This window comes from Ctenocephalides felis, unplaced genomic scaffold (genome assembly GCF_003426905.1).
Source record: "Ctenocephalides felis isolate EL2017-DRISC unplaced genomic scaffold, ASM342690v1 CF-g0.4_SCAFFOLD_00845, whole genome shotgun sequence".
NCBI lineage: Eukaryota > Metazoa > Arthropoda > Insecta > Siphonaptera > Pulicidae > Ctenocephalides > Ctenocephalides felis.
Window position 1 is genome coordinate 89429332 of NW_020536999.1, and position 14478 is coordinate 89443809.

The following is a 14478-nucleotide window of genomic DNA, read 5'->3' on the forward strand; positions in this document are numbered from 1 at the left end:
AAGACCTTCTGGCAATTGTGTATTTTCTTCGAAGGAACCCGTACCTAGAAAAATAGATAATAGAATAAATAAGTAAATAAACAAATATATATATATATATATATATATATATTTTAATTCAATGGCTGATGAGGGCAACAGACAACAATTTCAATTATATTATTATTACATATTAGTAGCATTATGGTGGAGTCGCACTTGATGAAAGAAAATAAAGCAAAAGATTATTGTAAGATTGCAGTTAAAAGTTTACTCATTAAAGAATATTTCTTGAAAATAATTATATATTTATATTAATAAAGTTATTTTTAATCTTACCTTCTACAAATTCTTCATATGTAGATTTTTCAGGGAAGGGTCTCTTGCCTAAAAGTTCAATCATGTCTTCCCGACTCAGAATTTCTTTTTTCAATAATCTTTCAGCTACCTATAAATTACATATATACATATACTTTTATGTAATTCATTTACGTTCATTTTTTAAGTGAAACTTCTAATGTTGACTTTCAATAAGATTGGGTTATAAACATTCAACTGGGAAATGTAAATGTATAAAAATGCTAAAAGGTGAATGAAAATTTTATAAATTGTATGTGTTGTACATGACCTGAAAATGTTGTAAACAGACTGAAAATCTTGTACACGGTAATGTTGTAAACCAGTGGTCGGGGAACGGGGTAAATTACCCCAAATGGGGTAAAAGTGGAATTTTTGGGGGTAAAAAGTATATATTTGCGAAGCACAAAATCAGCTTCAGTAAAACCTACTATCGGAAAGAATTTCTGCATTAGCAGAAAATATGAAGGAATAAGTAATTTTCGCACTAAAACAAGTTAAATATCTTGCTTGTTTTAAATCAGCTTCAGTAAAACCTACTACCGAAAAGAATCTGCATTGGCAAAAAAAATGTGAAGTTTTTCATTAAAACAAACTAAATATTTTGCTATTCAGCTTGAGAAAACGGATTTCAGTAGTAATTCACAACTGATATATGTCTGCTATGAATGTGTAGATAATTCTGGAAAGGAATTGCTTTTGTTTTTTTTTTTTTGAGTTCAGATGTCGTGAAATAGATATTTATAATAAAGTAAACGAATATTTCAAAGCGCAAAGATTAAAATGGAAAAATTGCAATTTGGTGTATTCTGATGAAACTTCAGCTATGCTGGGTCATATTTATCGTTTTTCAGCTTTTGTAAGGGAAAATAACCCACATTCATGATGCTATCAAGATTATAAATTTTAACAAGAGACATGCACTAAATACGCGGCTATTTTGTGAATTATGTCAGGATGGTAAAGTTGAGACCGACCTCCTTTATTATACAGAAGTACGGTGGCTCTCTCGCGTAAATATTTTAAATCGAGTACGGATTCTTAAAAATGAAGCTGAAATCTCTATGGTTTCTCAAACAAGTATTGTTGCTGAAAATTTTGAAAACTCTTCCTGTGGTTCATTTCTCGCATATTTAGCAGACATTTTTGAAAGCATAAATATATTAAACAAAGAATTAAAGGGAAATTAAAGCATATTAATATTATTTCAGCGAGAGAAATATTGTTGGATTTGGTTCAAAGCTGGAATATTGAAGGCAGAAAGTAGAAGAGAACAAGATAGCATATTTTTACCAAGGTTATGCTTTGTTTTTGGAGGATTGTGATAATATTACTTCACCTGAGAGTGCGGTTTTTGGATTACTTTCCAGATCTGGATACACGTATTGTGAGTTGGATTGTACCGGAAAAACCTGCAGGTTTGGCAGAATCAATTCTGGAAGCATGTATTGAATTTGGGAGTGAACAAAACCTGCCATGTTTTTGAATGCCAAAAGCTGCAAAGGGTTTTGAAATAGCACATGAAGAAGCGGTAAGAAAATTGCTGCCATTTGGAACCACATATTTGTGCAAACCAGACCTTTCCACTCTGATAAACATAAATTCGAGGAGAAATAGATTGAATGCCGAAGATTGTATTAAAATTGCTCTGACATGTTAAAGTCAAAATTTTGAAGAAATTGTGTCAAAGATGAAGCAATACCGTTTCTCCAAATCGTAATGTTCTTACATTACATATGTGCGTGTTTATTGTCACTTGTGGCATTATTGTTAACTTCCCGTAGGGTAAATTATATAATAGTAATGGGCCGAAAATCGAAAATGAAAATTTTTGCATTTCTTCAAGTTTCAGAGGTTTTTGAACATTTTGCCATACCTCAGAGAAAATGGATGTGTGTGTGTTTTGTGTATCCGCATTTTTTCGTTCGCGTTTTCGAGCGCTCGGATGAACCGATTAGAATGATTCATTCAACATTTGGTTCCTATTGATAGCGAAATATGCTGATTAGTATTTGGCAAAGGAGTGCAGAAAATAGAAATCGAGTTTGTGAGAGAACGGAGTATCTCATTTGAATGATCCAGAAAACATTCAATTTGTAATGATTGGGAAAAGTAGTGATTAGGTTTTGGCAAAGGCAGGTCCAGCCATTGCAAAGAAACAGAGCTCAATGTACAAAAATGGCAGTTTCTGAGAGAACTAAGCATCCGATTTGAATGATTAAAAAAACTTGCAGTTTGTGTTGACAAAATAATTACTTTTGGGGGAAAAAAATCAATTTTTTCTTTGTATATCGAAAATAATTCTGATTTTAATTTTAATTCTGGCTAAAGTTCTATAGCTCACTTATATACTTCAAATAAATAATTTTAATTTTGTAATTCAGCTTATATATATTTTATGAATATTATATAATGTTACAGGATTTATAATAATCTAATTGAAAGTATTTAAAATTCCTCGAACATTTCGTCACGGTGCGGAAAGTTCTAGCAATTTGCCGTAAGGCATGATGCCATTCACCCCTAGTTTATTCATTCATTAGTAGGATTTTCATGAAAAATATATTTATTCATAAAGAATATAGTTTTTACTTATTGTTTCCTTCAAACCAATTGTTTCAGCCTTCTTCAAAGTTTAGAAGTAACAAACAATGTAGCAAACCGTTAATCTGCGGGATTCCAATTATAGGCTCTTTTAGTTAATTTTTTTTTGTGGGGTAATGAGAGGTTGCACAAAAATATTTTGGGGTAATGGTTCCAAAAGTTCCCCGACCACTGTTGTAAACAGTCTAAAACTGTTGTAAGATGAATAAAGATATTTCAGTTGGTTTGAAAATGTCGCAGTTGGTCTGAAAATGTTGTACACAGTCTAAAAAAGTAGTACACCATCTAGAAATGTTGTGCATGGTCTTGTCTATATAAAGGTGTATAAAAAGATTGCAGTTAGTCTGAAAATATTGTAGTTGGTCTGAAAATGTTGTACATGGTTCAAAAATATTGTACACTGTGTGAAAATGTGATGTTTAAAAATAATGTACTCGTAGCTAGTCTGAAAATATTCTACACAGTCTAAAAATGTTGTAAGATGTATAAAAATGTGTTAGTTGGTCTAAAAATGTCGCAATTATTCTGAAAATATTGTAGAAGGTCTGAAAATATTGTACAGAGTCCAAAAATGATGTACAAAGTATGAAAATGTGATGTTTAAAAATAATGTAGCTTGTCTGAAAATATTCCACACAGTCTAGAAATGTTGTAAGATGTATAAACATGTTGTAGTTGGTCTAAAAATATTGCAGTTACTCTGAAAATATTGTACAAGGTCTGAAAATATTGTACAGAGTCCAAAAATGATGTACAAAGTCTGAAAATGTGATATTTAAAAATGATGTAGCCAGTTTGAAAATATTCCACACAGTCTAAAAATGTTGTAAGATGTATAAAAATGTTGTAGTTGGTCTAAAAATATAGCAGTTAGTCTGAAAAGATTGTTGTTGGTCTGAAAATGTTGTACCGGGTCCAAAAATGTTGTATACAGTCTGAAAATGTGATGTTTAAAAATGATGTAGATAGTCTGAAAATATTCTACACAGTCTAAAAATATTGTGAGATGTATAAACATGTTGCAGTTAGTCTAAAAATGTAGTAGTTAGTCTGAAAATATTGTAGGTGTGGTCTGAAAATGTTGTCATACAGGTTCCAAAAATGTTGTACGCAGTCTAAAAATGTTGTACCCAGTCTAAAAATGTTGTACGCAGTCTAAAAATGTTGCGTACACAGTCTAAAAATGTTGCGCACAGTCTAAAAATGTTGTACGCAGTCTAAAAGTGCTGTACGCAGTCTAAAAATGCTGTACGCAGTCTAAAAATGCTGTACGCAGTCTAAAAATGCTGTACGCAGTCTAAAAATGTTGTACGCAGTCTAAAACTGTTGCACTGGGTCTAAAACTGTTGTACTGGGTCTAAAAATGTTGTACCCAGTCTAAAAATGTTGTACGCAGTCTAAAGATGTTTTACACAGTCTAAAAATGTTGTATGCAGTCTAAAAATGTTGTATGCAGTCTAAAAATGTTGTACACAGTCTAAAAATGTTGTACACAGTCTAAAAATGTTGTGTACACAGTCTAAAAATGTTGTGTACACAGTCTAAAAATCTTGTACACAGTCTAAAAATCTTGTACACAGTCTAAAAATCTTGTACACAGTCTAAAAATCTTGTACACAGTCTAAAAATCTTGTACACAGTCTAAAAATGTTTTACACAGTCTAAAAATGTTGTACGCAGTCTAAAAATCTTGTACACAGTCTAAAAATGTTGTACACAGTCTGAAAATGTTGTACAGTCTAAGTGTTGTGCACGGTCTAAAAGTGTAGTACACAGTCTAAAAATGTTGTACGCAGTCTAAAAATGTTGTACGCAGTCTAAAAATGTTATGCACGGTCTAAAAATGTTGTACGCGGTCTGAAAATGTTGTAGGATGTATAAAAATGTTGTAGTTAGTCTGAAAATATTGTAGAATTGGTCTGAAAATGTTGTACAGGGTTCAAAAAAGTTGTACACTTTCTGAAAATGTAGTACGCAGTCTAAAAATGTAGTACACAGTCTAAAAGTGTTGTGCACAGTCTAAAAATGTTGTGTACACAGTCTAAAAATGTTGCAGTTAGTCTGAAAATTTTGTAGATGGTCTGAAAATGTTGTACAGGGTCCAAAAATGTTGTACACAGTCTGAAAATGTGATGTTTAAAAATTATGTAGCTAGTCTGAAAATATTCTACATCGTCTAAAAATGTTGCACGCAGTCTAAAAATGTTGCACACAGTCTAGAAATGTTGCACACAGTCTAGAAATGTTGCACACAGTCTAAAAATATTGTACAAAATCTAGAATTAATATTGTACACAGTCGAAAAATGTTGTATGCAGTCTAAAAATGTTGTACGCTGTATAAAAATGTTGTACGCAGTCTAAAAATGTTGTACGCAGTCTAAAAATGTTGTACACACAGTCTAAAAATGTTGTACACACAGTCTAAAAATGTTGTACACACAGTCTAAAAATGTTGTACACACAGTCTAAAAATGTTGTACACACAGTCTAAAAATGTTGTGTACACAGTCTAAAAATGTTGTGTACACAGTATAAAAATGTTGTGTACACAGTCTAAAAATGTTGTGCACAGTCTAAAAATGTTGTAAGCAGTCTAAAAATGTTGTGTACACAGTCTAAAAATGTTGTGTACACAGTCTAAAAATGTTGTGTACACAGTCTAAAAATGTTGTGTACACAGTCTAAAAATGTTGTGCACACAGTATAAAAATGTTGTGTACACAGTATAAAAATGTTGTGTACACAGTCTAAAAATGTTGTGTACACAGTCTAAAAATGTTGTGCACACAGTATAAAAATGTTGTGTACACAGTATAAAAATGTTGTGTACACAGTCTAAAAATGTTGTGCACAGTCTAAAAATGTTGTGCACAGTCTAAAAATGTTGTACGCAGTCTAAAAATGTTGTGTACACAGTCTAAAAATGTTGTGTACACAGTATAAAAATGTTGTGTACACAGTATAAAAATGTTGTGTACACAGTATAAAAATGTTGTGTACACAGTCTAAAAATGTTGTGCACAGTCTAAAAATGTTGTGCACAGTCTAAAAATGTTGTACACAGTCTAAAAATGTTGTGTACACAGTCTAAAAATGTTGTGTACACAGTCTAAAAATGTTGTGTACACAGTCTAAAAATGTTGTGTACACAGTCTTAAAATGTTGTGCACAGTCTTAAAATGTTGTGCACAGTCTAAAAATGTTGTGCACAGTCTAAAAATGTTGTGTACACAGTCTAAAAATGTTGTGTACACAGTATAAAAATGTTGTGTACACAGTCTAAAAATGTTGTGCACAGTCTAAAAATGTTGTACGCAGTCTAAAAATGTTGTGCACAGTCTAAAAATGTTGTACGCAGTCTAAAAATGTTGTAAGCAGTCAAAAAATGTTGTACGCAGTCTAAAAATCTTGTACACAGTCTAAAAATCTTGTACACAGTCTAAAAATCTTGTACACAGTCTAAAAATCTTGTACACAGTCTAAAAATGTTGTACGCAGTCTAAAAATGTTGTAAGCAGTCTAAAAATGTTGTACGCAGTCTAAAAATCTTGTACACAGTCTAAAAATCTTGTACACAGTCTAAAAATCTTGTACACAGTCTAAAAATCTTGTACACAGTCTAAAAATCTTGTACACAGTCTAAAAATCTTGTACACAGTCTAAAAATCTTGTACACAGTCTAAAAATCTTGTACACAGTCTAAAAATCTTGTACACAGTCTAAAAATCTTGTACACAGTTTAAAAATGTTGTACACAGTCTAAAAAACACCTTGATGTGTTGTACACCATCTGAAAATGTTGATTGTCTGAGAATATTGTGAATCGTCTCAAAACGATATAAAAAATAGATTGAAAATTTTTAAATTGAAAAAACAGTAATATAATTAAATCTTAATGAATTAAAGTTAAAAAAATAAAATTATATCTTAAACAAACAATTGTATGAAATACATATTTTAAAATATGAGTACACTAGAATCAATTTTCACCCTTATTGTAACTTTTACATTAAAAAGTTTCACTTCTTGCACTATTATTCTTTTCATTATTATTCATTTCCATCTTTCCTACCTTGACTACATCTTCTTTATGTTTTGTCAACAGCTGTGTTGTGTGCACATGCGCTGCTTTAATCAAAGTCCTAACTTCTTGGTCAATAATTTGAGCAGTACTTTCAGAATAAGGTTTATCTGTGACCATTTCACCAGGTTGTGGCATATCGAAGCTGACGTTGCCCACTTTCTCATTCATACCATAATGAACTACTTGGGCATAGGCACTTCTGGTTACTTTTTGTAAATCATCCTGAGCACCTGTTGTGATTCTCTTGAAGAATAACCTGGGATAAAAGACTTATGATAATGTATATTGCAAACTTGCATTGTTTTTGACAGCAAAAAGTAAAATTACTCTTAATAAAATGTTATCCAATACAATTTCAATGAAATTTTGACACTGTCACTGTTGGCTGAACAAAAAATACAGAAAATTTGGCACCAGGCTCAAAGTGTTGATGTGTAATTTAAATATTTTTCTACTTACTCTTCTGAGACTCTGCCCCCCAAAGTCATGCACATCCTATCAAATAATTGTTCCTTCGTATACAAATACTGTTCCTTTGGTAGATACTGTGCATATCCTAAACCTTTTCCTCGAGGTATTATGGAGACTTTTAACAATGGATCTGCATGCTGCAAGAACCAACCGGCTACAGCATGTCCGGCTTCGTGATAAGCCACTGTTCGTTTCTCTTCTGGCTGCAGGACATTTGTTTTCTTTTCCATTCCTAGAATAGTAACAATTATATATATTTCCATTTGTGTTTCATTTTTTTAAACCATATGTTATGTTTATTTACCAGCAACTACTCTTTCAATAGCCTGTTCAAAATTTTTCATATTAATTGAATTATTTAAATCTCTAGCTGCAATCAGAGCTGCTTCGTTGCACACATTTGCAATATCAGCTCCAGTAAAACCTGCAGGACAAAAATTTTAATATTATAACCTGATAATCATTAAATTATTTCAGAGAGGTAAAAGACTTTTGATACCTGGTGTTAAAGCTGCCATTTTTCTAGCAAGATCCATTTTGTCGAGTTCAGTTTTTAAGTTTTGCAGATGCACTTTGAAAATAGAGGCTCTGCCTTTAATATCGGGGGCTCCTACAAATATTTGTCTGTCAAATCTAGAAAAAAGAACATAAAAATGTTTGTTATAAATAAATAAACATATCAAAATTTTTGTGTCATGATATTAATGGCAATACCAATTTTTGTAAAATTTGTTAATTACTCAGTATGATTGAGAATAGGACAACATCTATTTTTACACACACCTAAGTAGTAAGGGTCGGCCGCCCCTAATTTTTTTTTTTATTATTCTTAACTAAAAAAACATATGCAGCTTTAAATTTTCACCCTTCTACCACAAACCAACAATGCATTAATGTTTTTAACATAATTTTAGTTCAGATTTTCTTATAAAAAAATTGTAAAAATGCATTTTGATCAAGGGTTGTCAACCCCTATGTTAAATAATAGGACTCTTGTTAATAAAACAATGGTTTCAACTGATGACATGTTTTTTTTATTATTTATAGCTAAAAAACAAATGCAGCTTTACATTTTCACCCTACTACCACAACCCGACAATGAATGAATGCTTGTAACATAATTCTAGTTTAGATTTTCTTATAAAAGAATTGTAAAAATGTATTTTGATCAAGGGTTGGCAACCCCTATGTAAAATAATATAATTCTTGGTATTAAAAGAATGGTTTAAACTGATGATATGTTTTTTTTATTATTCTTAGCTGGAAAAGCATATGCAGCTTTAAATTTTCACACTCCTACCACAAACCGACAATGAATGAATGTTTTTGACATAATTTTAGTTCAGATTTTCTTATAAAAAAATTTTAAAAATGTATTTTGATCAAGGGTTGTCAACTCCTATGTAAAATAATAGGATTCTTGGTAATAAAAGAATGGTTTAAACTGATGATATGTTTCTTTTATTATTCTTAGCTGAAAAAGCATATGCAGCTTTAAATTTTCACACTCCTACCACAAACCGACAATGAATGAATGTTTTTGACATAATTTTAGTTCAGATTTTCTTATAAAAAAATTGTAAAAATGTATTTTGATCGAGGGTTGTCAACCCCTATGTAAAATAGTAGGATTCTTGGTGTTAAAAGAATGGTTTAAACTGATGTCATGTTTTTTTTTATTATTCTTAGATAAAAAAAACATATGCAGCTTTAAATTTTCACCCTCCTACCACAAACGGACAATGAATGAATGTTTTTGACATAATTTTAGTTCAGATTTTCTTATAAAAAAAATAGTAAAAATGTATTTTGATCAAGGGTTGACAACCCCTATGTAAAATAATAGGATCCTTGGTATTAAAAAAATGGTTTAATAAACTGACAACATGTTTTTTTTTATTATTCTTAGCTAAAAAAAAATGCAGCTTTGAATTTTTACCCTCCTACCACAAACTGACAATGAATTAATGTTTTTGATATAATTTTGTTCAGATTTTCTTATAAAAAAATGTAAAAATGTATTTTATTCAAAGGTTGTCAACCCCTATGTATAATAGGATTCTTGTTATTAAAAAAATGGTTTATACTAATGACATGTTCGGAAAGCATAGTCTTATACTGATTTGGATTCTTGGTATTAAAAGAATGGTTTAAACTGATGATATGCTTTTTTATAATTCTTAGTTAAAAAAACATATGCAGCTTTAAATTTTTACCCTCCTACCACAAACCGACAATGAATAAATGTTTTTGACATAATTTTAGTTCAGATTTTTTTATAAAAAATTGTAAAAATGTATTTTAATCAAAAGTTGTCAACCCATATGTAAAATAATAGGATTCTTGGTAATAAAAGAATGGTTTAAACTGATATGTTTCTTTTATTATTCTTAGCTGAAAAAGCATATGCAGCTTTAAATTTTCACACTTCTACCACAAACCGACAATGAATGAATTATTTTGACATAATTTTAGTTCAGATTTTCTTATAAAAAAATTGTAAAAATGTATTTTGATCAAGGGTTGTCGACCCCTATGTAAAATAATAGGATTCTTAGTATTGAAAGAATGGTTTAAACTGATGATATGTTTGTTTTATTATTCTTAGCTAAAAAAACATACGCAGCTTTAAATTTTTATCCTCCTACCACAAACCGATAATGAATGAATGTTTTTGACATAATTTTAGTTCAAATTTTCTTATAAAAAAAATTGTAAAAATGTATTTTGATCAAGGATTGTAAACCCCTATGTAACTAACACAATAAAATTGTCTGTATTAAAAGAACGGTTTAATAAACTGATGAAATGTTTTTTTTATTATTCTTAGCTAAAAAAAACATATGCAGCTTTAAATTTTCACCCTCCTACCACAAACTGACAATGAATTAATGTTTTTGATATGATTTTGTTTAGATTTTCTTATAAAAAATGTAAAAATGTATTTTGATCAAGGGTTGTCAACCCCTATGTAAAATAATAGGATTCTTGATATTAAAAAAATAGTTTAAACTAATGACATGTTTGGAAAGCATAGACTTATACTGATTTGGATTTTTTGTTGAATGTTGATTCATTCTCTTGTAATATATATATATATATATATATATATATATATATATATATATATATATATATATATATATATATATATAAAGCGAGAGGTTTTTCTTCAGATGGTGAAATAATATGATAAAATTGTTCTTGGGCATCCATCTAGTAATTAAAAACTGTTTTATTGAGAGAAAATATTTTTATTAAGGAAACATATGTTTTGGGTCTTGATTTGACCCATCTTCAGTGCTACAATTAGAATATTTTGGGGTTACAATTTTAAACAAATAAAAAATACATAATTACAGAAAAATATAAATAAAAGCATGTAAAAAAGTTGAACTGTTTTTAATTATTGGATGGATGCATAAGAACAATTTTATCATATATATATATTATATTTACCTTCCAGGTCTCATCAAGGCTTTATCAAGAATATCAACTCGATTAGTTGCAGCTAAAACAACTACATTCGTTGTCGTATTAAAACCATCCATTTCCACCAAGAGCTGATTTAGAGTATTTTCTTGTTCAGAGTGACCTCCAAAATTTCTACCACCTGAAATAGCAAAATAAACATAAACAATAATAAGTATGTAATTATATAATAACTTCCATACAAGTAATAGTTTAAGCTTAAATTATCTAGTTTAATTATAAAATTTTTTATGCAATTTGAGTCAGCCTTCATATTGAATCATAAAAACAATATAGTCGACTTTTATAAATAATCATATTTATAACAATACAAATTATAACAAAATTTTCTATGAAATTTATTTTTATTTAATATTTTACCACAATGGTGACCAAGTCATGATATAAATTACTACAATTACTTTATTTTTGTTCTACTAACCTCGTTTCCTTCCAACAGCATCGATTTCATCAATAAAAAGTATACAAGGTGCATGTTTTCTGGCCATCGAGAACATGTCTCGGACTCTGGATGGACCAACACCGACAAACATTTCCAAAAATTCTGAACCAGACACACTGATGAATGGGACGTTGGCTTCACCTGCTGTTGCTTTTGCTAATAAAGTTTTACCTGGGAATAGATAAATGATTAATTAATAATAAATGATAGTAATAATACACATTGTTAAAGTATTAATATATATTATATCTACTATATCAGTAGACATGTTTGTATTACTATAGATTTAAATAAATTTGTAAGTGGTGTAAGTGGTATTTTGATCTTAAGACAAGTTGCATTAACTTTCCGATACGTAACAATTACGTAACTAAATAATATTACGATACGTAATAAATACGTAAATAATCGACGTAGGGAATAAAAAATCAGTATACTAATTTATGATGAGAATATATTGCAGGTTATTTAATTCAGTATAAACTTTCCAAACTTGTTAGCTATTTTTGACAAATGGTATGAATATTACACATAATTAGAAAACTAACACAAGTCTAATGCAAACATGAATTAATTTTTACATATTATTATTATATTTTTATATTTTATTTTTGTATTTTATAATTAAGTGACCGATTCTGCCGCATAACAGATAAATGTTATGACAAGGTCATGTTACGCTCCAACTTTCATACATAATGCTACTGAATCATACTGAATACTGTCAAAATGTCATGTATTTACTGTGCATTCAGGCGTTCTACACATAAACTGCAACGTCACTCATATGTTATGAAGCTGGGTCAGAAAGACCCTGTTATCTAACATCGTTTTTTTGACATTTGTGCAGTTTCTACGTTAGGTTTTCTATCTGACAACCTGAAAAAAACGCCTGACTGCATAGCAACCATGGCTTTTGCCAATATTTAGTATGGAAAGTTCTTCATAACATAGCCTTGCCATAACTTTTGCCTGTTATGCGGCAGAATCGGTCCATGAACCACATTTCATAAGCCTCTAATATTTTAGTATGTTTATGAAGACCAGGAACTCTATAGCCATACAAAGTTTAATTAAAATCGCCAGAAAACAGTTTTTTATGAAGAAACGATCCACGGATTTTTGCCAGAAGTTCATCAGCAAGATTCCTCAATGATATTTTTAAAAAATTATATTACTTATATATTACTATAAAAACCTAAACAGAGTGAGTTCTTATTGAGTTTCATCGAACGGATTCAAAATTTTTGAAATCGGTTCAGCCGTTTTTGAGAAAACGGTTGATAAAAGGTCAAAAAACAATCACGTGATAAATGAACGCCGTCTTAGTTAATTGTCAGACTATAGGTCCAGCCATTTCTTTAGAATTGGCAAGAAAATTCAAATTTTTCGAAATTTAAAAACCATTCAAAACAAATAATTTGGGATTCGTCCTGACTAGTTTTGGTAAAGATCGGCCGGGCCGCTTTTTCATAATTGTTTTAGGACGTTTATGTAACTTGTCCCAAAACAAAATGCCACTTATACCTAGATTATGTATTTAATTTATTTACCAGTTCCAGGAGGTCCCGTCAACATAGCACCTTTGGGAATTTTAGCTCCCAAGTCAATATACTGTTGAGGATTTTTCAAAAAGTTTACAAACTCCATAATTTCAATCTTGGCTTCTTCACAACCAGCAACATCGCTAAAAAAAATAGTTAATAAATTAGTTATTAATGCACACAGTTAATTTAATAATCTTGGATATAAATTTAGTATTAATACATCTTTTTTAATTACAGACTACAACAATAACCCTGAGTCAAGACAAATACAGACATCAACACAAATTACTGAGTCTCTTTAAAATTAGTATAACTACATCTTCCTTGATTACAGATTTTGTAAGTTTTAATCGAGTAAGATTATTTTGTACAAGACAAATACAGACAAGATACTGAGTCTTTTTCCTCTCCTCTACCTGAATCTGACTCCGATATCACTAGAATTAATAAGTTTAGCTGTGGATTCCATGACACCTCCAAACAAGCCACCACCTTTACGTCCTCCTCGTCCACCACCCATCATCTCAGCAGATCTTCTCATCATGTAAATCAGGAAACCGATTATTAATAGAGTTGGTAGGAGGCCGCTCAGATTTGCTGCTTCTAGTTCTGTTTTATAAATAACCTAGCAAAAAATTTAATATTGTGAAATCAATCTGAGTGTGTTAAAAGTGCATTTATTTTATAGATTTTTGAACTAATACAAACTAATTATATAAAATTAAATAATTTACAATCTTTTCCAATAATAAAATAGACTAGAGCAACTAAGTCTGATACTAAATAAATATTAAGAAATAAAATATAATTTTAATTTGTAATTTCTATTAGATGCTTTCTATTAGATATCATCCAAAGCTTTTAAAATAAAAAAGACAGATAAGCTACTCAGCCTTCTCTATTAAGTTTTGAAATATATTCTTGACTCATCTGTTTTGGTAAATGCATATTTTCCATAACATTTAAAGCATACTTTTACTCAAAGTTTTGTTTTGTGGATTAATATACTAAAATCATAAAAGTTAAAAAATTAATCTTCCTTACCGGAATAAAATTAACAGGTTCAATATTCAAGTCAATTTGTGCATTTTCCAAGTTCCTTTCAAATGAGTCCACACTGCCAATGTTAAACCATAATGTATTCTAAAAATAAACAATAAAAAAGTATTAGAATATTAAAATAATATTATTAATGCATTTAATTGCACTTACAGAACCTGCTACTGTATTTCCAGCTGCAAGCCTCACTCGAACCCATTTTTTTGTTCACAACTTCTAATTTTTCGACAATCATTTTTGATAGATAACTAGAAATAAAAATAATATAAATATAAATACTATAAATAATATTAATACAAATATATATGTACACTAAAGACACTTAGATATATATCATATATAAAATTCTTCTGTAATGATTTATGTAAATATACTCCTCCTAAACGATTATTCGGTTTTTGATAAATCTTTCTGAGGTTTGTTAAGGGAATTTTCTAGGAT

At 29.9% G+C, this 14478-nt stretch overlaps 1 protein-coding gene across 1 annotated transcript in view; it reads right to left on the bottom strand.

Moving 5' to 3' along the window:
• The window catches only part of LOC113374901 (AFG3-like protein 2), a 30275-nt gene that overhangs the window by 9079 nt on the left and 6718 nt on the right, over window positions 1–14478 (bottom strand). Inside the window, 12 exon segments of the mRNA XM_026614865.1 lie at window positions 319–427; window positions 7015–7282; window positions 7486–7729; window positions 7802–7921; window positions 7997–8130; window positions 10957–11110; window positions 11411–11602; window positions 12985–13118; window positions 13395–13603; window positions 14023–14121; window positions 14191–14241; window positions 14243–14285. Coding sequence (XP_026470650.1) covers window positions 319–427; window positions 7015–7282; window positions 7486–7729; window positions 7802–7921; window positions 7997–8130; window positions 10957–11110; window positions 11411–11602; window positions 12985–13118; window positions 13395–13603; window positions 14023–14121; window positions 14191–14241; window positions 14243–14285 — 1757 coding nt within the window.